Source organism: Geospiza fortis, unplaced genomic scaffold, assembly GCF_000277835.1.
Source record: "Geospiza fortis unplaced genomic scaffold, GeoFor_1.0 scaffold40, whole genome shotgun sequence".
Lineage (NCBI taxonomy): Eukaryota > Metazoa > Chordata > Aves > Passeriformes > Thraupidae > Geospiza > Geospiza fortis.
The window spans coordinates 28,377,431-28,403,365 of NW_005054297.1; the positions used below are offsets into that span (position 1 = coordinate 28,377,431).

General features: G+C 38.1%; 1 protein-coding gene across 1 annotated transcript in view; it reads left to right on the plus strand.

Moving 5' to 3' along the window:
- The window catches only part of ASIC5 (acid sensing ion channel subunit family member 5), a 16,375-nt gene extending 588 nt beyond the window's left edge, over positions 1–15,787 (plus strand). Inside the window, exons 2-10 of the mRNA XM_005415580.2 lie at positions 1,650–1,956; positions 4,246–4,477; positions 5,608–5,727; positions 6,655–6,804; positions 7,397–7,544; positions 9,046–9,102; positions 11,156–11,324; positions 14,710–14,801; positions 15,433–15,787. Coding sequence (XP_005415637.1) covers positions 1,650–1,956; positions 4,246–4,477; positions 5,608–5,727; positions 6,655–6,804; positions 7,397–7,544; positions 9,046–9,102; positions 11,156–11,324; positions 14,710–14,801; positions 15,433–15,632 — 1,475 coding nt within the window. The 3' untranslated portion in view covers positions 15,633–15,787. The remainder of the gene's footprint in view (positions 1–1,649; positions 1,957–4,245; positions 4,478–5,607; positions 5,728–6,654; positions 6,805–7,396; positions 7,545–9,045; positions 9,103–11,155; positions 11,325–14,709; positions 14,802–15,432) is intronic.
- The last annotated feature ends 10,148 nt before the right edge of the window (positions 15,788–25,935 follow it).

The window sequence follows — 25,935 nt, forward strand, 5'->3', positions numbered from 1 at the left end:
GGAGAAATAAATACTCACAGCATTATCCTTGGAGAAAAGGATCTGACTTGCCTGTGATCTCTTGTTGGAATCTACAGGCAGCAGATTCAGAGATGTAGGAACGTACTTCTCCCTCTGCTCTGTTTTGAGGAACAGGCAGAGAACTCGTCCCACTTGCCCACATGCTAGTGAGAGAGAAGCCTACAGCAAAACCAGAAATCTTCTCCATTCCAGCACGATGTACAAAACCACACGTGGCTGAACAGATTTGCAGTGGACTCCAGGAGTCACTAGAGCTGGGAGAGAGACTTTTGAATGGTTTTGTAGCAGAAAGCTGTCTGAGGATAAAACAAGGTCATAGTAAATTACATAACGTTGATCAAAGTACTTACACAGACCTTAAAAGAGCAACATAAAGTAAATTCTTTCCCTTCAGAAACTTTTTGAAATCCAGCACCATCTGGCATTTCGTTATCATGGTCCAGAGACTGTGGACCAAAGAAAGGCTGCAGAGTACTGATGTGGTCACAATGTGGCTGATGTGGCTCTGGCAGATGACTCTTAGATCTCTTTGTTCCTTTGCCCAGCTGTAATAGCCTCGAGTAACTCAGTCTTAAAAAGGCTATATTCTCTTCCTACCACACATGCAAACTATTAAATCTAATTTTTGGATAAAAACAGAAGAAGGGAAGCATTTAATTGCTGTTAAACACTGATCTAAATAATACATTTTCATATATTAAAAACTGTCTCACAAATTTTCTTTGATTTACTGTTCTTATGGACTTACTTAATGCCAAAACAAAGTAGTGGATGGCAATCCATAAAAGAAGCGCTTTGCAAAAAAGAGTGATCCAATCTTGACAAGGTACAAAAAAAGGTCTCATGAAGTTTCCCTTATTTGGATATTTTGGGAGAGAAAATAATGTTTAAATACATGTCTAAAAGATTATTCAGCATTAAGCATAGGAAAGTTACTGCAATTCCAGATATTAACTACTACAACTACATTCATTATTGTTATAGCCCTTTTTAAACTTCAAAAATTGTTTGGTTTGGTTTATTTTAATATCAGTTTATAGAAAACATGATGCAAATGAAAACTAAACCCATCCCATTTCAGAGCTGTGGAATCAGACAAGTGCGAACCCAAGAAAATGAGATTAGATATTCTTTTGAACCTGCAACCTTCCAAATCTTATCTTGAAAATTTTAATAGAGAAAGAGTGCAATTCCCTTTCATATCATTCCATATCATTCATTTTAAACCTAATTTGTCAGAGCATGTGTGAAGGACCAGTCCTTTATGGAGTTTTTACTGTAAAAATGAGATGTTAAACTTTTCTCGTAAGCTCACAGCAACGTATGATTTTAGAGCCCTGAGGTATGTCAAAATCCTATCTTTCCCCCAAAAGTGAAACTACTCTTAAATTAAAATGCTTAAACATTTGTGGGCTTGAAATACTGCAAGATATACTTTATACTCAGGGCAACAGTGAGCCCATCTCTTCCCACACAACTCTTCCATCCTCAGAATCAAGTTCATTACTTAAAGAGAGAATTTACAATTAAAGGGAAAATTTATATCAGAATTATGTGGATTCCTTTTTTTGAAGTGATGGTTAAATGCTTTTTTTTTTTTTTACATTTTAACTTTGTTCCATATTCAGGAATACTGGAAAAGATACGATTGTGTTTAATGAAGAAACTGCTGCCAGATTGGGAAGACAGAAAGAAGTATCATGAGGAGTTTGCCTCATCCACTTCATTCCATGGTGTGCATAACATTGTCCACAGGCAGAGCAAGGCTCGCAGGGCGCTGTGGCTGCTGGTGGTGGCAGCCTGCCTTGCCACTGCTGTCTGGCAGATCTGCAGCCGCTTCAGCTACTACTTCAGCTGGCCAACCACCACTACCATGGCGGTACAGTACGTGGAAAAAGTCAAATTCCCCGCTGTGACCTTCTGCAACTTGAACAGGTGAAAATTATGTTTGTTGTTTGCTCTTGAGACACAACACATCTTTATCTGAAAACAGTCATGTTCCACAACCTGTTTGGACAAATCACATAAACCAAAGAAAATATGGCTGTGAGGGGCATGTCTTCCACACCACCACATGGTACTTAAAAGAAGATTAAAATACAAGAATCAAGAAAGGGAGGCTGCTTTTATAATCTTCCCCTTCCTTTAGATGACATGATTTTTAAGTTTCACAACAGAAGTTGGAATAGAAAAGCTCTGGTGGTAGTGTTCTATGCATGAGTGTTGCTTTTCAGTGTAACTAAGGAACAGCCATCAGCCACGTTCAAGTTAAAAATAGAAGACAAGATTAGCAAATGATTTTAAATAGCAACTTCATGCAAAGCTAAAAATCTTACGTAAAACAGATACTCCTTTTTCAGAGGTGCTCAGCCTTTACAACTCCTGCTGTTGTCTGGAGTTTTTGCAGGAGGAAAGCATTCGGGTTGTTTGGAAATCGTCTGTCTAAGCAAGAACTTCACTACAGATTTCTACATTTGAAGACAGTGTCCAACATTCAGTGCAGCCACTTCAAAGATAATTTAATGAAATTGTGGCCTGATTTTTAGAGCAAAAACATAATTTAGGAACAGTTTTAGAAACACAGAAAGCTTATCCACATTTTTTCCTCAAAAATTAGTACATTTTCTCATTTTCCACCTTCTGCTGGCAGAATCAGCCAGAAGCCCAAGTCTCAAAGGCCTGGAGTCGTTCTGCCTCCCTCTGCCACCTCCTCATTTCCTGCATAAAGCTACCCTGGATTGTACCACACGATGTGCACTGCAGACAGAAGTCCCTCTGGCTGGGCTGGCTGTTATAAACAAGCCTCAGTTCTTGTAACTATAGCAGCAGCACACTGTAAGGAGTCAGCCACCGAGCACAGCATTTTTCCATCTAAGTAACAGTTTGCTGCCGTATCCATCTGCCAGTCACGCTGTGCTTATCCTCCCCTCCTGTTTTTATTAACTGGGTTTTTTCATTAGCAGGACAAAGAGGCACAGCACTCCCTTTGTCTTTATTTTTTGACTCAAATTTAGTGGTGAAGAGCTGTTCCTACTAACCTTCCTTAAACTGGGGCATTAAGATCTATTACACAAATATGTTACATTAATACATTTTTAAAAATAACTTTATAACTTCTGTAAAGCCTTACTTTACGTCAATAAAGAACTTCAATGCTGTACATAAGGAAAGCACCACCAAAGTCTCATCATATTTTTGAGACTTTTCAAGTGGATTCAAAGATTAAAGATCACCTTTGGTTTAAAACACTGTGCCACCAGCTCATGGGAAGGTACACTCTCTACAGAGGGGTGTAGTGCCTTAGTAAAGCAGGTACATGAGACTACTGCAAATGTGCTTAGAATTCAATTTCCAAATTAAGGAAGAGAGCTTTTTTCTGACAGGGACAGCTCCTGTCAGCTAGTTTCCCATATGTAAACTCAATTGTTCAGCTTGTCATCGGTTCTACTAATCTGGTTGTTGGCTTATGTGAATGGTTCATTCTTGTATTTGCAGGGTTCCCAGACAAAGGGAGGAATGATGGATCTGACTCCATGTTCTCAGAAGGCTAATTTATTATTTTATGATACTATATTATATTAAAGAATACTATACTAAACTATACTGAAGAATACAGAAAGGATACTTACAAAAGGCTAAAAGACAATAATGAAAACTCGTGATTCTTTCCAGAGTCTCGACACAGCTTGACCCTGATTGGCCAATGAGTGAAAACACTCACACCAGAAACCAATGAAACAATCACCTGTGGATAAACAATCTCCAAACACATTCCAAAGCAGCAAAACACAGGAGAAGCAAATGAGATAATATTGTTTTCCTTTTTCTCTGGGGCTTCTCAGCTTCCCAGGAGAAGAATCCTGGGGAAAGGGATTTTTCCAGAAAATATGACAGTGACAGAATTCTGCCTGAGTTCAGCTACTCAGGGGATTTGGTTTTTAATGTTTAATAAACAAACACACAAAACAGAAATATTTCCTGTATGACTAGAACAGCCATGGGAAGGTGTCTACTTTCTGTTTCCAGATGTGGAAGATACAATCCTAGAGATAGGGACTATATTGTTTGTTCATGTTGTAGAGATCAAACTGCAACCTGTTGGGCAAGAATCCCTTCTAGTTTGTGAGCAGACAGCAAATTATGTCACAGTTTTGTCAAAATTAGCCTTGAGATCAGTCCTATACTACAGAATCCCAAGCAATTCTTTCTACTTCTCATTGGCAGGTTTCAAGCTCATGCTGTGAGCGACCTGAAAGTAATTTTTTTAATTTGGAACATTGTATCTTCAATTCTCCAAAAATTTACTACAGAAGACAAATATTCCCAGGAGTTAAACAATTTCCTTCTTGGGAACCAGAACTTCAGCATCAAAGACTTTACAAGGAAAAATGGGTTTTATCTGAACAGCAGCACATTGATTGAATGTGATTTTTTCGGAAAGCCATGTTACCCACAGGTAAATATGTTTCTTTTATTAAAACAATAGCACAGAGAGGAAGGGGATATATTCTTTATACTCAACTTAAAATATTTAGCTTTGCCCCCTGCTCCCCTATGCTCTTTTACAGTCAGAAAATAGAGAACAAAAGTCCTGCTCTAAATTACCCTGAGGGTCTCAGTTCTCCCACTGACTACAGAGGCAGCATGCTGGACTCTCTGAGCTGTAAGATGGGATTTCAGTTTAAATTGCTCTCTGCCTAATGCCACTTCTGCACAGGCAGCAGCCCTTGAAAGCTGTCATGCCCCCAGGCTCTATCTAACAACCTTTTCCATCAGTGGCCTGCAGTGAAGGACAGTTTGAACCAAGTTTTTTTACATGACGTGATTCTGTGGTTTTGTTCTTGAGGTCAAGAATACAGACAGCCAGGGTAACAGGAATTTTAAATATTGAAAAGAAAATAGCCCATGTTTGGGAATTTGGGATAACAGCCGAAAAATATGATCATCCCATTTTTATGTCAATTCTGCTGTAAAGGAATTCCCAACTTAGACAGAAAATGTGAACAAAGAAGTCAGGTCTATATTCTTTCAGATTAATCTAACCTTTAGATATGCTGTAGTTTCTAAAATTAGGCATTAGAGACTTCTCTTAACTGGAAGACACTAGAGCTAAGAACTAAACTAAAGCAGTGAGATGTAGTCATATTAAATTACAAGGTGGTTTCAGGAAAAAATGCAAATATTGTACTTTCATATGTAACATGACATTTAGTTTTGAAACAGTCTTCACTAAGCAGCTAATGGAAAAAATTAAAAGTTATTTCTGAATATATAATTTCTATATAATGTAACAGGTATAGAAATAACACAGGACCTCATTAAATTATTCTGGGCAGCTCATTAGTATTAATAAGAATGTGAAATTTCTCCTTTAAACTTCATTTTCTATAGAAAGGGCTGAAATACTTTTGAATATTTCATTAAAAACCTCTTTTCTGATTGTAATATTGAGCACTTTGGAGAAAAAAATCAAACAAAATAAGTCAACAACAACCCCAGTAGTCCCTTTCATGCATTGCAATTAACTAAGGAAACTACAAGTGTTCTTTCTTTCATTTCACCCTTCCCTATTTTCCTTTATTGAAGGATTTTGAACATGTTTTCACTGAATATGGAAACTGCTTTACTTTTAATCACAATGATCTTTCAGCAAGAAGAGTGAGTTTGTCTGGAAGAGGCTTACATTTGCTTTTTGATGTCCAGCAGGTACAGCTATCCTAAGGATTATAAGCAATGAATCATGTACTAACTTATAAATTAGTGGAGGGGTTTTTATTTGTTTGTTTTGGGATTTTTGTTTGATTGGGTTTACACAGGCCTCCAGAATTTCATGCACAAAATTCAAAATCAAGACTATTTCCAAGTGAGAATGTATTTTAAAGGAAATACCCAAATAGAGCTTTAAAAAGACAGAATTACTAGTGACTCTGTCCCCAGCTAAGGGGAAGAAGGTTGTGAGTGAGCATACACATGCACTGTTCACCTAGAACTGAAACATGTCATCAGGAAAGTGATTTAATTTTATACAAGCAGTTCATCTTAATAAAAGGCCCAGAAGGGAAGGTCACCTCATGTCAGTTTCTATGTAGCACCAAATTTTAGTTAGAGCAGCTGCAGCAGCTCAATGCCAGCCAAGACCTTCGCACTGTAAATTGTTTCTGACATTAGAATTGTCTCTGACCAACAAAAAAGCAGAACACAGGGAATATCACCTTAAGCGAACAGGGAAGAAAACTAACAGATTGACAAATTACTTAGACATTGGCTTTTGTTCTCTAGGAATTATGAGTCAGGAGTGAAAGATTCTGAAGAGAATAATGGAAAGCTTAGTGAAATGTGATGGGAAGTGGCAAGTAAAAGGAACAAATCTCCAAGTTATGAGTAAATGCTGACCTATGACTTCTTGTATTTAAAATTGGGGATGCCAAAAAGAATAAAAAGATTAAAAGTTTATAGCAACTCGAAGGAAAACCACAGAGGTAATGAACAAAGGAAATTCAAGTCAGTTTGCTTCTATACTTTCCTGTAAATTGCCAAAAATATTGCTAAACAACACAGTACCACAATAAATATAGCTAAAAGTTCAGATGGCAAGCAAAGCCAAACTACTTTAAACAATTCTTTTTGCATCAGGACAAATTCACTGATGAGCCTACCCTTGGTTATACTGATGCTGGAATAACTTTCGTTGTCCACTCACCCCAAGAGCTGCCACGCTTTGATGGTTTAGGTTTGCTGACACCAGTGGGGACGCACGCGCAGGTCGCAATCCGCCAGCTGAAGGTAAGGGCTTTGCCCAGGGACTGGAACTAGTGGTTTTTGGTTTTTACTGTCTCCTATTCTCTTCTGAAGCACTGAAACAATGAATCAGACCTTTTGGAGTGTAAAATATTTATTACACCTTGGTGACTCCAAAATATAACATTTCCTCTGGACACAAACAAAATTACTGCTATTTGGGAGAATATCCCTGGTTTTCCTAATTTCTCTATCAATCGTCTCTATCAAAGTCAGCTTTTATTTCCTGTAACTTTACAACCTAATTGACAGATAATGATAAAAAGACATCACAGAACTTCCCTATCAACACATTCTGCTACCATTAAGGGGGTCTCACATTCCTAGCAGAATTCAAGTGGAATAGAGAACCATTTCACACTAAGCTGTCTAATCAGGGCCTACTTTTGCTTTGAGAGAGGGGAGATGAATTTTTAATGCCAAGAGCATGAACTGTAATTGCCTCTAATTAAATCACAATGTTACAGCTTGTGTCTTCAACAGGCTTCCTGCAAGCACTTTAAAATATGGAAAAGCAATACCAGTGTTTAAAACAGACCCCCAAAAAATTGTATCTCTTGTTATTATTATCCTACAGTCAATTATCCAAGAATACCCATGGGGAGAGTGCAAGCCTGATATAAAACTTCAGTACCACAAGATTTATAGTACTAATGGATGTTTGCTGGAATGCAAAGCCCGGTACATACAGGACTGGTGTGGCTGTTTGCCATTCATTCTTCCAGGTATTTCTCAGGAGTATCCTCATACCACACACTGATCATCTTCCTGGAAGTCCTCACGTGTTAGTGAATAGCCAAGGAGATAGAGCACATATTTGAGGGAAATCTCCAGTTGATATTAATTGAAATTCCAAGGAAATAAGCAAGATATTTGGTCAAGGCTAGACCTAGCATCTGGGTCATTGTCTATTCTTAGGATACAGTCCAAAAAATAGAAAGAAACAATTATGCCTCAGGAGTGTGAGACAGGTCTGTAGTCTTCAACCTGACTTCCTAAGGAGCTGGAACTAAACCCATAAGAAGGCATACATTTTCATACATAATCCAGGCAACTTACTTTGCAGGCAGGTGTTCAGCAACCACAGCAGAAGAGCTGGCTTGAAGACAGACTCTCAGAAATCCTACATGGGCCACAGAAAGAGCCTGGCAGCAGCAAAGGCTCTACAAAGCCAAAAAGGCTGCATGAAGCCTTCTAATCACCTTCAAATGTGGAGCACCAGGTGCCTGCTGTAATACTCCCCTAAAGTATCCAGGTTTCTTAATCACTCTAGAAATGTAAGGCAGAAACACTGAGCTCTCACACCTTTTCACCATTAATGACAATACTGTCACCTAAAGCAACCCTGGAATCCAGATCTCTGTTCTTGCACCTCTTTTTTCACAACTGGTGGGCAAAAAAGCCACTAGATCACAAGAAAGCCTGTACTGACTCCTTGCATTTTTTAAATATGCTCAAGCAAGGCAGAATGCTCTTACAAAAGCAGACTCATTAATGTGTAATCTCTAGCCTGTTAGTTTGAGAACCCCTGGGAAAGGAGGTTGGCAGTCTTCTGCAAACTGTCATGGAAAAGGGGTTGCCAAGACAATTAAGTCTGGGTCTCCCATGCCTGGGGCAACAGCTTTATACAACTTTATACCAGGACAATTAGATAAAGGAGAGCAATGCCTTCTGGAACTGTGTGCTAAACTGCTACACAACATTTGCGTGTGAAGAAAAAAATTTTTAAAATGGGGTGAAACTGAGGCTAACTGAAAATTTTGCTCTTGTTCAGCATATGATCTTACCTCCTGGATCTCAAAAATACTCCTGCATGAAGCTCAGAATTTCTGCAGAAACACGTGGGATGTAATCTCATATCAAATCTACCTTACTTTGGGTTTTTTTTTTTCATTTCCACTAGGAAAAGCAGAAATTTCCAGTCTTTAGCAAGCTAACACCAAGAGTGAGCCACCCTTAAGCTTAAAGGCAGTTCAGGCTGGTACACATAATGAAGGTGTTTGCTCCAACAGCAACCTCCTGGCTTGGCCTGTTGTGTCTCTTCAGCACGTACCCCTCCTGGTGTTGGTAACTGCACTGTGCCCAGCTGAATTGATTTATCAGTTGTGTAATCATTAACCTGAAGTGATGAGCAAGTTTTGATGACATTATATTTCAGTTTAGTACAAATAGAGCTAGGGGTTAGATGGTTAATTGAGGCTCCTAAATATTTTTATTTATTTTTAGGAAATGGAACAGAATGTGACTTGCTGAAGTTTTACAAATGTGTTTATCCAGCAGTCTGTAAGTAATAACTTCATATTCATGATTTCCAAGCCAATTACAAATAGTAGACAATATCAATAATGAAAATAATCTGGAGTACATCCCAGTTCATTTAATGTTCTGAAAACAGAGACCAGACAGAGCATGAAATATATGCCCATTAAAAAGCCAACAAACCATACAAAAAATACTAAAAAAAAGTGTGCTTACTAATAGAAGAATTCATTTTAGCAATCAGAAATGGTTTAAAATGGAAGATCATCCAACTAATCTGTTTTAAATTACCAAGCCTCTGGCTAGCATTTTCACATCTTCACAGTATCCTTCTAGATCCAATGTTGTATTCTTTGTGCAAGAAGACTGAACAGTACAGTAATAACAGGTTTGTTAACAGGTAAAACAGAAATCATTAGCTTTAAAGTTTCATCTTTTTAAAAAGGAGGGCTTTTGAAAGCACTTGAAATGCAATTCTTTTCCATAAATATATAAATATGCACAGTGGGTATGAAATTTGTAAGTCACTGCAACAGACTGGAAAATACTTAAAATAGTAATCTGAGAAGTAACTTTTCATGAACCAAAGAAAGCTTTCTTTTTTAATTGGTCTGGTTTCTATTGTGTAATGTGATTCTCTCTGAGTGATTAGTAGACTCAGAAGTTGGTGGGGGGCACTGTTTTGATAAGGTGTGTGCAACATTCAGGCCAGATCTTCTACTGTGAACAATTACTTTTTTTTTCCTTGTAAGCTATTTTAAAATGGATCCCACTAAGTTCACATTCTTATATAACCATGATTCTTAAAAGCCTGTCATGAGGGAAGATGCATATTATTTTACTTAATAGATATCCCGTGACTGAATGTCAAACAAACCACAGAGCAATAAGCAAAAATGACCCTAAATTCCCCTGAAGGATGGCCAGGGTTCAGAGCTGGATCCCAGAAGGTTTGTAGATATATGGCCCCTGGAATCTCATTTTAGGGGCTGACTTTCCTTTGACAGAGACAGAGAGGTAAGACACCTGATAACAAAATCTCAAGTAACAGCACACTTATCCACTATCTTCAGGATCCACTAAGAACATTATTTTAGGAGCTCTGAGGGCTGCCTCTCCAGAATAAAAGCCACAACCTAGCATCCCTGGAGAGTATTTCAAATCATCAGCTAACAGGCTGAGATATCCCCTTCTCTGTGCTTTGCAAAAGCGAGAAGCCCACAGGCAGAGTGAACAGACACCACCTCTGCCACCCCACAAACAGGACAAATAGAACATCACAGGCAGGAGATCACAGTACTCATCTCACAGTGATGGCTTATGATTTAGGAAACATTTATGCCTTACAATTTTTCATCCGCATTGTTTTTCTCTAGCCTTGCCAGATTTCTGTAATGATTATTTTCTGTAGCTCTTTCTGTAATTCCTTGTTAAGACGAATGGCTCCCCAGTTTCATGGCAGCCAGACCTGCAGAATTTTATGACTTCTCTTCAATATTTGAAGAGACAAGCCTTCCCTAAACCTTCTTAGCTGTCTTGAGCCCAATTATTAAATGGCAGGCAGGGGTTAAAGTAAAGTGAACTTATCTTACCAAGGTTTTTGCAGTTATCAGATGATAGCCAAGTACAGTTGGAACTGCTCTGGAAGCTCTTTCTGTGCACTGAAATGAGCTGGGCAGGCACTAAGGCATCAAGACCAAAGATATATACCTAAGTATTTAATTAAAAAGCTAGCAAGAACATGGAAAATTTTCTGTTGTCTTTTTGCTTAACTGTGAGTGAGAAATAATAAGCACATAAAGCCCCAACAAAGGCAGAAAGACTTAGAGGTGCTGTATTTCTTTGGAGAAAAATGAGAAATATATCTCAACCTTTGTTTTTGTGTACCAGTTTCCCAAATGAAAGTTGCAAACACTTACTTGATCCTTCAATACTAGTAAGTATCCACTTTTCTTGGGATAATTAATCCACACATTTATGAAAGATGATTAAAAGTAATTTAGTAAGTATTTTTTAAGTTTTAAACTGTGTGCTTTTTAAGAAATATTGTATAAAAATATTTATTCTGAAATTTCAGATAATATAGAGATAAAAGGATTATGTACAGTAGGAACACACAATTCCACTTGCCCTGCCCCATGTGAAGAAACAGATTATCCTACAACTGTCACCTATTCAAACTTTGGAGGAGAAAAAGCCATAAAATATTTTTCTACAAAACTGAAGAAAAGCTCAGAATACATCAGGTAATCTTGCTTAACACCTTGTCTAACAAAGAAATTATCAATTCCTTTTAACCATGGTAGCAGAGTGTATGATGAAAATATGATCTTAAAAAGATATTCTTATATGTGGTATTAATAACATTGCCTGCGAGATAACATAATCTCTTGGACAAAACTGGTTAAGATTTATACAAATTCATATCTATATTGATGTATGTATGTATTACACACATAGATATATATATATATATGTATATATATATATAATATGCTTAGATAGACCTAAGACTGGATAACAAAGAATAGATAATGCAATTACAAAGTAATGTTCTCAATTACCTTCGCTCTCACTAATCTCTGATGACAAAGTTTTTTGATCACTGTTTCAATTAGGAATAAAAAAAGCAGGGTTATCAAACCTATTCACAATGGATTCAGCAGAGAAAACCAACCTTCACATTCCACCAATTAAGGCAATGAAAACACACAGATGTATAAAGTTCTTCTCCTTTTAGCCTATTCCCAAAGGAAGTTTTGTAAATACTGAAGACCTGGGTTTTATTGTAGCAGCAATGCCACAGATTTAATAACATTTTCTATTGTTAGTAGAATTCCTTAACACTATTTATATTATAAAAGTTATTTAGAAAATCTTTGGTACCACGAGGTACCAAATTCTCACCAAATTCTCGAGGTAGCAGAAGAGAGAAACAGGATGGTTGTGCGTGACTGAAAGCATTACTCAGAAAAAGGATGTAGAAAATTTAATGCAGTTTCATACACTGAATTGCTTCTTTCTCATAACCAGAGATGTCAGCAGTACAAATAAGTATTAAGGCAGGTGCTACATGAATTCATAGTATGTACTACATCAAAGTATGTTCATAAACAATTGTACAACATTTGATTCATGAAATATCTATGAGTTTCCTTGTCTCAGTGACTTTGGTTTTCTCACTTTTGAAGCCATCAGTCTGCAAATGCTGGCTGATATGCTGGGATATGTTTATACATGCACAGGAACTACACAAATCATAAAATGGTTGGGTTGGATGGGACCTTTAATGGTCAACTAATCCAATTCCCCCGCAATAAGCAGGGACATCATCATCTACATCAGGTTGCCCAGAGCCCAGTCCAACCTGACACTGAATGTTTCCAGGCATGGGCTATTCATCACCTCTCGGGGCAACCTGTTCCAGTGTTTCACCATGCTTGTTGTAAAAGATGCCTTCCTTACACCTAGACTGGATCTACCCTTGGTTTACAACCATTACCTCTTCTCCTGAATCTACAGACCCTATTAAAAGTCTGTTCCAAATGAACATTATGAAAATTAAACTTGTTATATACAAACATTAATAATCCCTTCAGGACATTTTATCTTTGTTGATTATTTTATTGTCTGCAAACATCATGCACAACTCAGTAATTATTCAATTACATAAGGGAACATACAAGAAATTCCCCTGTTACCAGGCCTTAACCAATAGGAATCCTGCCAATACATTAATGAGTACACATTTCAAGCTATAAAACATAGATGTAATTATTTCTGAAGATGTTATGAGGAAAAAGTTAAATATTTATTGGATAATTCTGCTAGCAAATCCATTACAAGGGCAGGAGCCTTACTAACAGAATCTAGGAGAATAAGATTATTCTTATACATTAGGGCTACCTAAATTTTAGAATTTTCACCCAAAGAAATAGAAGTGATGATTTTGTATCGAAAATATTTTCATGAATATTGTTAATGAGCTCACTGTCACTGCCAAAGCAAAAACCTGTAGCTGTTAATACTTCTGAAGAATCATAGGAGGGTTTGGATTGGAAGGGACATTAATGATCATCCAACCCCTGGATGGTTCCAACCCGTGTGGACAGGGATACCACCCTCTACATCAGATTGCTCAAAGCCCCATCCAACATGGCCTTGAACACTGCCAGGGATGGGGGATCCACAAGTTCTCTGGGCAACCTGTTCCAGTGCCTCATCATCCTCACAGTAGTGATTTTCTTCCCAATATCTAATCTAAACCTACCCTGTTTTTGTTTAAAGCCATTCCCCTTGCCCTATCCCTACATGTCCTTGTAAAAAGTCCCATTCTGTGTTTTTTGTGAGCACCATTTAGGTACTGGAAGGCTGCTGTAATTTCCCTCCAGAGGGTTCTCTTTTCCAGGCTGAACAGCCACAAGTCTCTCAGCCTGTCCTCATAGGTGAGGTGCTTCAGCCCTCTGATCATCTTTGTGGCCTCCTCTGGACCCTCTCTCTACATCCTTTTCATGATGGGAGCCCCAGAACTGGACAAAATACTCCAGGTGTTCCATTCTGCCCCTCTACTTCACTCTTGTGGACCTTCCCTCAATGTTCTGGTCACTCTTCCTTCGATGCAGTCCAGGCTGACTCCAAGGGCTGCAAGTGCACATTGCACATTCGTGTTGAGCTTCTCCTCAATGAACACCCCAAGTCCCTCCACTTAGGGCTGTTCTCATTCTATTCTCTGTTCAACCTCCACCCGTGCCTGTGCTTGCCCTGAGCCAGGTTCAGTACTTAGCACCTGGCCTTGCTGAACTATGTGAGGTTTACATAGGCTCACCTCTCAAGCCTGTCCAGGTCCCAGCTCCTGGGATGGCATCCCTTCCCTCCAGCATGTCAGTCACACCACACAGCTCGGTGTCATTGACAAACTTGCCAAAGGAGCCCTCAGTGCCACTGTCCATGTCACTAAAAAGATGTTAAACAGCACTGGTCAAATACTCTACTTGGACATTGAGCCATTGACATTATGTGTGCAGTCAGTTTTTGTGTTGGTTTTCTTCCAAACCCACTATTTTTATATTCCATTTACAACTTAAGCAGAGTTTTTCTGTAGACAAGATACCATAAAGAGGAGCTCTTCACTCAGTCATTACACAGGTCTTGCTCCAACTGAGACTTACCTACTCTTCCACTTTTGCAGCGTGCAAGAATATAATTAGGTAAGTGAAGAAACTTGCAGAGGGTAGAACAGAACATCCAAGTTTAGGACAAACACTGCTCTGCACAAACATGCCAATTGAAATAAACACAAATATGCAGTTGCATGTAATCAAGAGTGGTAGGCTACACTTTACTTGACATTTTCATTCAGGTTTCTCTCAGTAATCCTTAAAAAATATCTAGTTCTAGAGCACAGTACAGATATAGAGCTACCTTTTGAACACAGCAGGAAGACCTACTCCTGCTAAACTGTTGTTTTTTGAATTTTCTCCTTCTCTCATGTAACTGATATGGATAAAACTCATCTAACTTTTCATTAAAGACACCATCCCTCTCCCTGAACTCAGACCATGCTGACAGACGTTGGTAAAAATGAGCAGCACTCATGACTGTCTCAAGTAAACTCTATGTATTTGTCATTAGGCAAAACCTTGTGCGTATTGAGATTAAATATCACGATCTGAGCTACAAAATAACACAGCAGCAGAAGGCTTTGACTATCTCTGAGTTGCTTGGTAAGTGAATGCTTAATATTTATTATTGATTAATAATTAATCTAAAAATAGTAATTTAAAAAAACCACCAGACCAAAAAAACCTGATTTTTCAATTCTCTTGCTCCCTGAATTAAAAAACTATGTGGGCTTCTGAACAAGAAGCCACAATTTTTATGTATAATAGTAATAATCATGTCTGGTTCATGGTAATTTTTGATACTGTCTCCTGTCATTCCATTAAAGAAGCCATGGTATGGACAGCAGCTGAGACTAAGAATTAAGTTTGGCATAGTTTATGGTTCTATCACAGACAGGACAGTAAAAACAGTGACATTTTGGGGATTTGGAGAGGAGAGAGAGAACATGGGAATGAGAAGCAAGGGAACAGCTAAAAGGGCATAGAAGTAGTAAATATTTTAAGTATCTGTTTCACAGTAGGATGTCTTGTGTTGTACTTGCTTTATTTAGAATTTTCAAAAACACATTAGTCCTCTTCAGTAAACTTTCTTAAGAATATTAATTCTGTTTTCCTAAAGTGATGGATTATGTATATTGAATTTATGCAACACTTGAGCCTGGCAGGGTTTTGTTTGCTTGCTAGACTAAACCAGATGCTTTGTATGACACATGTTTATTTCCTTCTATTACAGCTGATGTAGGTGGCCAGCTTGGATTGTTTTGTGGTGCCAGTATGATTACAATCATAGAACTGCTAGAGTATATTTTTACTAACTTCTGTTGGATGTGCATCTTTCTTCTTTTGAAAGCTCCTGAAATGCCTCAATGGAACAATCCATCCCAGAACCAACCAATGCAAAAGGGAAAAAAGAGGGGAGTGCAAGAATGTTAATGTGGAAGTCTGGAACTAATTGGTTTTGTAAATTCCTTTTCTTTTTAAGATACAAAGGAGACTGTAATATTTTACACTGCTCTCCTTATTCTCCCTATTATTCCCTAAAATGATTTAACTGTGCTAAATAACTTTAAAGAGTGCATGTCACAAAGTCTCACTTTCCTTCTCATATAAAGAAAAATGTAATCTTTAACTTTTATTTTAACAAATTAGCTTTTTTAAAATAGCATAGCAAATGATGCTGACATATGATACAATTTAGCATTCATAACCCAGATTTTATCTTCTGTGTTTTGAGTGATGAGAAATAATGCACATGCCAAATTATCTCACAGAAATTTCTTGACTACCATAAATATGGAGCAGTGCTATTCTTAAAATGCTGGTTCCTTATTAACAACTATTCTAGTAGGTTATCATTGTAACATATTCCAGTGAAGAATACGGTAACTTCACCTTGAACAATTAGGAATGTGCCTAATAGCAATAAAATTTACCTGTCTGAAACACACCAAAAAATCTCATTAGTCTGCCAGCTACTACAGAGAACCACAGGGCATCGAAGTGGATGGCAAGTGGGCAAACATGGGTCAAGACCAGTGTTTAATGTCATGAAAGGTGATAATAAAGGCTTCATCTAAGTCTTACTAAATATGAGTCAGTGTAATAATTTGGTGGCTTTGGTACTGATTCAGGCTTCCTGAACATTTATTTCGGTATTCAGAAAAGCTTCTGAATACTGAAATATTCAGGGCTTATAGAGCAGTAGTAGTTTAGTCTCATGTTTTTTTAAGAAGACTGCAGTGATTAAATAAAGTAATAAGTGTATTTACTGAAGAGCCAAGTCCTTAAGGTCAGATATAAAGTAATGAAAATGCTACCATTTGGCCATCATTGGCAACAGCTTCCCTTCAGCATAAGCCCTAGGATTTGCAATTCAGGAAACACAGGAAATGTTTTTGCTACCTAGAAAGAGATGCCTTGATTTTTTGTCCTCTAACCTGTTTCCTCAATTCTTATTTATTGGTCACTCCATTTCTGCTGGGACTTTCTCCCCTCACTGTTACCAAGCACAGGCACATTTGGCTCAGCACCCCTATAAAAAAGTTGTTCTAACCCCACTGTTCAAGGTGTGCATTAGCCAACCCAGAGGAAGAATGGAAAGAACAGAGCAAACATACCACAATATTTCTCCAAAGATTTCTCCTAGCCTCAAACAGTTTCTAACTGTGGAATTCTCGAGCCAAAAGAAATTATAGGTTTGGAAGTAGGAACCAGGTATTACCCAACTTATGGAAAAAAAGAAAAGCAGGGTAAAGTTTAAACATAGTAATCAAGCACACCTTGTATTTTAGAGATCAAAGTGTTTTGTAGCTATCAATCACAATGATTTGTTTTGTTTGCTTCTATTAATAAGAGCTGAATAAAATAAGATTAGTATTGTAAGGGCTAAAGAAAACAAAACTGGTATTGTTCCTGTCCAATGTTTCACATGAAATGAAGCACAGAACATGCTAAAAAATCAGCCATAAAAGCACCAGTTCCCAGAAAGAGAACGTACTGAAATCTTTGCTTTGTTTAACAAGACTAAAATGACTTTTGCTTACTCCACTGACTTTGGACAAGGACAGCTGAAATCACGGCTTGGTTACAGATTCTTTTAACATATGTGGCAGAAGGAGTTCTGAAGAAAGCACAAAGACTTGTTTTGCCCAAGGTCAAGTGGCAGACTTCGATGGTTTTTTCAGCAATGTTTTGTGATAAGATTATATAAAGCAATTGATTCCCCAGCACAGCTAAATTTAGCAAGTATGCTGTGCAGCAGAGCAGAAGCAAGGGTGCTTTTGTATTTTGATGTATGACTACTCCTCTATTATGACAATAGGATTTTAAAAAGTGTTAAGGAAATGTCTGGCTTTACTGACTGGGTGACAATGTCTTATCTGTAATGACAGCAGAAACAGGGTCTTTTAACAGTTGAACAGATCATCTCCTAAATTAGCATACTTTGTCACTTATTTATTCAGTTTTCCTTTTCACAAGTGCACATCCATGCTCCAAGTAAACATACTGGCAAGATTTTCCCACAGCAATTGATTCTAAAATGGTAGTCCTAACAATGAAATTAGTTTATATGATTGGGAAAGTTCCCTTAAGCTTCTCCCAAGTCTTTGTCTAATGTGCAAAAAGAGATGCAACATAGAATTTTGTAAAAATAATTAAAATACATTTTTAAATGCATTCTGTAGAAGTCATTAAACTTTAATGCTGTAGAGAATTTCACACTGTTGCATACTTTTTCTGAAGAACAGAGGAAGGCAATTTAGTTATGTGGATAATGACCTATGTTTGGGAGCTCTGGATTTTATAGAGTAGTGTGGCATTCACTTATGAATTTTATAAGTATTTTTCATAAAGCACTGTTTATAGATAGAGTATTATTTATACATAGTATTCATTATCAATCTCTGGTCAGAGTGTCAGAGCTCCTGGTACAATGAAGACAATAAACTATCAGAGAACTTGCCATGAGAGAATGGGGTGGGGGAAAGTTGGAGATAGCTAAAGACATGAATCACACCTTTTGACAAGTTTTTTTAGCTCATTTCCTTTTTTCTAACCGTCTCACAATACTGCTATTGCAATGTACATGGCAGACATCTCTAAAGGAGTGACAGAAAGTAAGGAATTATTCAAGAAATAATTGCATTTTTTCCCAAAGAGTTCAGGAAACAGGTTTGGCACTTGCTTATTTGGCAAAGCAAAATGTAGAATGTACAGAATGGCCTGTACAGAAGGATTTGGAGCAGACTCTCATGGTGTAGATGAATTCACTGCAACATTTCACCAGTAGATGCCCCACTTACCTTAGGCTGCTGTTCACAAGGCTCCTCTTGCACAGTTGATTTCTCAGCACTTACAGAATTTCTTAGAGTAACTGAAGGCAGATTGTTTCCCACTGGTTAATGATGTATCAGCTGGGGAAATATTTCAAAGGAGGTCCTGACAAGCTTGCCATTTTTTAGACCTGCCGTTATTTAAGAGATATCATCTTTGCAGCACTATGTTTAGATTGATTTCTGAGGAAAACAAACAAACAAAAGTACACAGCCATCCCCATTCTGCATCAAAATAAGCTACCAAAGCATTTCTTAAGGAGCTTTAACAAGCCAGCTGATCTAATGTTAAGAAAGTGTTGGTTAAGGTAAAATAATTAATCCTCACCAACTATTTTAAGCTGAAACTATGGGGGGGGGGGGGTTTTTTCCTATATAATCACTCAAGTTTGAAGGTAGTTAGCTGTGCCTACACCCTAGCCCAAATACGAATGTCTGCACTGTGTGTCAACCTAGTGCTGGCAAAACTTCAGAAAAGAACTCTTCCCCACCTGAGCAGTACCTCATGGCAGCACGAAACAGCCAAGTTTCTTACAAATAAACATTGCCTCACAGCTGCTCAGTATTTTGGAAATCCAAACATGATCATGTAATTCTAAAAACTCCCAGTCCAACATAAACCATATTGTTTCACTCACACTGTCTCTCAAAGTATGAAGTGTTTCCAGAACTTCATACTTCTGTACACAGAAGTGAGTATCCCTTATTAGGCTATAAACATTAGTACATCTTGTCATACTAACTGTATCCAGAGTTAAACACATTTTTGTGTTGGCAGTTGGTGTGCTTAATAAACTCAGGATACAGGAAATATTTCCAACTTCGTACCATATTAATTACTTGTGCAACATTGAAACATGACAGGGTTATAAATGATAAATTCTGTATGGTGAGGGTACTGCTGCAGGGGTAGCATCACATCTTGTTCATGCTGCTTATGGCCATCCTGCACTGTTAACCCTCTTGCACTCTGTCCCTTTATCCAGCAGGAGATGCTCACCCCCTGTTCACTCCTCACTAAAAGTAGTCACCACAAGAAGGAAAGCCTCTTTAGAACCCAGAAACTTCCAAATGGCTCTTCCCACTACACACACAATTGATGTTTAAACTGGGAATCCCCACATATCTCTTGTCTCAGGACAGAAATGGCCAGGGTGGTGTGGCTTTTGGTTTGATTATTTTTTAGCATCTTGTGGGATCAGGACTACTTCCACAAAACTAGGAGAAAGAGGTTCACACATGTAGCTATTATTTCCCATGTGAAATTCTAGAACACTTCTATCTCCAGAGAAGAATGTCATTTTGCAACAGGAAGCCTGGTTAAATGCATATCTAGTTTTGCCTTGCTAATTCTTGAGGGTTACTTTCAAAGAAATAACCTTGAGCTTTAGAAAATTGAGTACCACTTCTAGGACACTTCAAGGTCCTTAATGGAAAGGATGATAGCCCACATGTAATCATTAGTATTTCTGCCTATTTTGTGAAACTCAAAGCCACTCTCCCCTTGGCCAGTCATTTTGAGTTAAAGAGATGAACACTAAATAAACAGGTTGTGTGTGTCCCTTGTGGATATCAATCTCACCACAGCATTGTGTTCCCTTATCTACTTCTACCTATTTAAGACTTGCCAAACAAGTGTGCAAGGCAGGATTGATGATTACACACTTGACCATTCCTGATGTACCCCTGACACACTGTGAATCAGCTGAAGATAAGAAATAGGAACAGTTACAACAAGGAATGCTCTCATGCACAAGCTGTAAAAAACGTGGGCTTGTCAGGGCTGCACACATACCACACAACATGCAAAAACAGTTCATTAAAAATGAAAATTTTCTTCTGGTGTTTTTCAACTGAACCCATATGCCTCCCACAACAATGACTCATTTCTTATGCAGTTTCCGTAACTAATACTCCCAATAACTTTAGCTAAGAATTTTAATACAACCCATTTGCCTGGGGTAACCAATGGGTCTTCGTGTACAGTAGCTACAAAGAAAACATCAAAACTTAGAAGGCCTACTGTGAATCCTCCCTAATAGGAGTAGCCCAGGAATATTTTCCTGTTGGTCACCTGGCCTGCTACATGTTTAATCCTGAATTGCACCTAAACGTTTCTAGCCCCATTGCGTAGGATTCATATTACATGCTATACACTTTGATCCAGAGTTCAGCAGAAATTTTCCAACCTTAAAATGCCAACAACTTCAGACCATGCCCATGTAAATATACTGTTCACTTATAGATTGCGCATGCTCTAGTCTGGAAGTGCTGCATCACATCTTAATCTTCTCCTGCAATCTGAATAAATGGAATTTTCTGGGGTTGCTTTACTCCAAACATCTAAGCAATGTATGAATAAAAATGGCAAACAATGTCCTACATGAAACAAACCAGGTATGAGAAAAAAAGCCCTGTTTAACTGGACAAACAACACAAAAGTCTGTTTTAAAACTAATTATAAGAAGCTGCTCACTGTTTAAACATGGAAGTCAAGCAAACAGTAACAAGTAGGAGGAAAAATTTTTTTAAAGGCCATACTGTTACTAAGAGACCTACACAGTTCTATAAAAACTACCTGAGAGAAGTGAAGTCATAGAATGCATTACAGCACCAGATTTTAGAGAATTCATTTGTCCTGAAGTGTAAGTTGCTCCTTGTTTTTTTTTTTCCAGTATTCCAGTTCAGACAAGGACTCTGCTGTGTTAAGTACCTCACAGACCCTGTTCCAAAGGTCCTTCAGCTTTAGAAAACTGTAAGGCACCTGGTTCGCTCCTCAATTCAAAGCACCTGTGTGTTTGGGAAGCCACTTTACATGGTCAGATAAGGAAGTGTGGTTAGGCAGGCAATGCCAACTACCTTTTCTCTCATTCTTATTTCTTGCACAGAAAAGTTTAGATGTCTCAAAACAAATGGCCTTAACAGCAAGCAAAGAACAGCAAGAGCACTGTCATGTGACAGACATGACTCTTCCTGAGCCTCCCTTGTGAAGGCAAAGAAGTTTTGCACCTGTTGTATGAAGAAGAGTGGAGAAACAACAGTTTTGAGTTATGTGGACAGAAAAACTTCCTGTCACCCAGTTGTTTTGATGACATCTTTAGGTTTTCTCCAGAAAATGCTCACCCACATAAGCTCTGCTGGTGACACTAGCAAATACTGCATTATGAGGTTTATATCTATATTTGGAAACAATCTATTTATTCTTTATTGCTGACACATGTCTGAATTCTCACTGGCTGGCATTGCCAGTTTCTGCAGACTCCATGGGAGGTTTTTAGTATAATAAGCCAATAAGAAACGACTGCCAGAAAACTCTGTCTGAAAATCAAGAACATTATTAGCAAATTAGTAATGGTATTCAATTCCAAAGATTCATCCAAGGGTGAAAACCATCTCTTTAGGGAAGAGGAAGGAGTAGGTTCCAATTGAAGAAGAGAGTATTTCTCATGATGGTATAGTTCATATCTCTGAGGAAAATCAGGAGGGCTGAGGATCCAAACAGTTGCTGTGCTAAGGGAAACACTAGATTTTGCTTTCTCAACCTCTGTGTCCTTCATAATGCTCAACAGGAAATAAACCTTCTAAAGGTATACTCTTCTACTGAATTTGCACCCAGCAATGGAATTCACCTCTTCAGCTCCATTAATTAACCTCTACATAAAACACTTATCGCATTCTCACAGTGTAAAGTCAACAAATATAGTTCTGAATTCAACTGCATAATTTTGACATTTTTGCCTTAATAAAGAATATAAACAAGTCCACAAACAGATCAGTATTTTACATGATATCAAGACCAGACCCAGGATGCCCTGTAACAAAAATATCCAACAGCTACTTATCAATAAGAATGTCATTAACAACAAACTATGCAATAGCGGTTAAAGCTAGCAAAATTCTCCAGGATTACATCAGGGACAAAGTTTGACTACTTTTTTTTTCAGTCTCCCTGTCTTGATTTATAAACACTCTGTTACTCAAAAGCTTTCTACCTTCAAATAATCAGCAGAAAGAGGTTGAGGGTTAATTTCTGAGATTGTTCAGCAATCAGCTGAACAGAATGGCTCTCCTGCTGAGAAAGCTACAAGTGGAATGGATTTCTATCATGTATTCTGAATGCATGCATTTGGTTTTGTATTAATAAGAGCAGGTTGATGAAATAAAGCATATACAGGACTTGGTAATTAAAATGAACGCACAGTTCACATGCATCAATAGATGAGTATTTGCCCCGAAGAGGTGAAGGACAGCAGAACAGAAAACAGATGGCAGGCAGCTCTCAGATCCATAAACCAAAACAATTCTTTTGGCCGTGCTTACAGAATCTGTTAGTGCCCAAATTCTGTCCCTCTTTTTTCTTGTTAAAAGTGGAAAAGGAGCAACATTGGTTGGTACTCTTGTTGCTTTGGATGCTGATGGAAGATAAAGTTCTCAGCAAGGACTTGGGCCTCCAGCACCTCACCCGGGTCTCCTGCACCCACAGAGCCTCACTGCCTCTGCTCCAGGGCAAGGCAGGTGCATCCCAAATGCTGCTGCTTGTGCAAGTGTCCAGACAATGAGAGAAGCCCAAATGAGGCCTGGTGCTCAGGAAGCAGCAAGTCTCCCTTTCTTCACCCTCCTGATTATCTGCTCCACCTGCCCCTGAAGGAAGGAAAGAAGCATAGTTGAAAAAGCCATGGCAGTGCTTAAAGTTATTGCCTGACTAATTTGTCTGCTGGTGGGTGGGGACTACTCCTTTCATAGCCTAATTTCCCACTCAGAGTCCTGTTCCACTGATTACTACTAATTTTTTTTGCACCAAGCTGTGCACTGATAGAATTCACCCACTTGCGTATCAGCCAGAATAAAGCTGCTTTTTGTTTTTCCACAAGCAGGGAGCTTTCCTGCTCTAATGACCTGTGGATGTTTTCAAGCACTTGACTGAGCAAGTAAAACAGCTCTCATAAATGCAACCCAAAGTTCAAATCTGCATAACTGAGATGCATTACATTTAAATTGTTACAGAAACAGATGAGGGAAAGGAGCAAAGACTTTAACATCAGTCCGTCCAGTTTGTCCACATCCTCATAATTAACAATGGAAGTAGTTTGAAGACTGCAGAACTGCAGAATAGAATAAAAGCAGTTGCAGGGAATTTTGGCATACTCCAGGTATAAGCAACAGCCCGGAAATAATATATTAGTTCTTCCTGATTTGTAAGTATTTTTAATTCCTGTCTTCAATTCAGAGACACTTCAGTAGAACTTGTCTCAACAGAACTTTTCCTGTGTATTTACCAGAGAGCTGTAGAGAAAATGAACATAAGGTACAGAAAGAGATGTGTAAAATGGACTACTCTGCATCAGGAGTGACACTGTTGGTCAGCAGGACCTCCTAGCAGAAAAGTGAGCACTCTACAACAGAAGCCACTCCTCAAGCGCTGACGAGGTCTTTCAAGCACTTAATTAACAGACCAGACACATTTTTTGCAGCAGTGCTACACTTGCCATGGGCCTTCACATTCAAGGGGGCAATAAAATCAGTTATGCAAGCAGAAATGACCCAAAAATCTTTGTATGAGAAACTACACACGAATGATGAATTTGAATGTTTAGAAAGACCCGTCAGTCTTTGTATACCTGTAGTATCTTTGCCTTGTAATTCTTAAATGGTTTAAACAAACTATCTCTCAAATATGACCTCCTATGAGGGAACAACCTTTAGTTATTTCTAGGATGCTTTCCTTCTAAGACCCTCATGTAAATGTAGCTATAGGATTGCTGGGTGTTGCTTGGGCAAAGTTGAACTTCTTTTCTCGAACTGAAGAAACAACACTGTTGTTACATAATCCTTATCAAAATGTTACCAAAGATCTGTGCCATTGTAACCGTGTCTTATGTTAGATGTTGGAATATTATATCTTCATTTAAAATTGTAGCTTATGTTACCTGCTTTTACACATAAGAGATGTTACGATACAAAGTATTGGTACATCCATCAGAGACAAAACATCTGATTTGTGTATTCCTGAACTAAAATGTAATGAGCTACATGATGTATGGGGTTTGGATAGCATCAATAGCACCAGTAATACATGAAACAACCACAAATATTGGAGTGGTTTCTGAAGTCCAAAGCAGAGTCAGCAGTCAAGAAGGAAAAGGCTTTTGATTTTCTTCAGGGTGCCAGGGGCAGTCAAGGGTAAGGTGGAAATTCAGCACTTTTGTTTTACTAAAACAAAACCAATTAACTAAAAGGATGGACAGTGTTCCTCAACAGCTATGCAGCATGGTTTGGAAAATACGGTTCAAGTGAAAATTGAGATTGAGTCTCTCATAGAGATAGAAATGTTCTTATTAACCCAGCACTTTTGCCCAGATAGTTGCTCCTTTCAAACTTATAAAATGAGCAATGGAAAGAAGCAATTGTTTCCAAAACTAAATACTTATCTGTATAAACAGAATTGATCTTTCTTTTCTTCCAGTGATGAAAGCAAAACAGTAGTTATTTCCATGGTCTTCCTTTGGAGAATTGAGAACTTCAGGAAAGCAAATTCTTCCAACAGCTGCCAAATTTAGAATTTGCAGTCTGTACACCACTCATGATACTCTGTGCAAGAGCATGCAGCACTCAAATATGTGTGTCTGTGTATATACATAAGCATCTATAAAGCCTGAAGGGTAGGATGATGTGGGAAAGGCTGTGTGAAAAGGCATGAATCCTTATTTTGTGGGCAAGATTCTTATCCTCTAGATCATTATAAAATTGCCCAGAAACACATATATAATGTGACAGAAAGTGAGGCTTGGATTTCTTGTACAGGTAGTTGAAGCTCTGAATGCTTTGCTATGCCCTCTGTGGAAAACGAATACTAACACTTCAACCTCCTTATATGAGTTTTGTTTTTTTTTTTGAAATTAGGTTGTTTCTGAACACTTTGTGTAGGAAAGCTTACACTTATTAAGTTGGCTTGCACAAAATATCTGAAAATAACAAGGCATAACAAGCTGTCTTTTCTTTCCAGGAACCTTAGACCCAGTGTTTAGGACTTGTAAGAAATAGATGTGCACTTCTTCACCTAATACACTGCATATTTCAGTGTGATTTATGAAGGTGGTTTATTTTTCATACACTTCATGAGAGCACTGTGCTCATACTGACACAGTGGCTTAAGGCAGCAATACTGAACCCAGAGTTTTACTCCTCATCTGAAAACTGTGGCCTTGTAGTTTTTGTGGGAGGTTTTGTTTGGTTTGATTTTTAAACAAAGGCTTAAGGACAGTTGGTTTAATTGGTCTCCAGTTCAGGATTATGATTAACACCAGCTAGGAACTGTGAACATTTTTAGCCTCTTGCTGGGGCTCAGCTAAGTTCTGTCATTTTAATCATAAGTCAGTTTTTAGAGCACTAGACAGGACAGCATA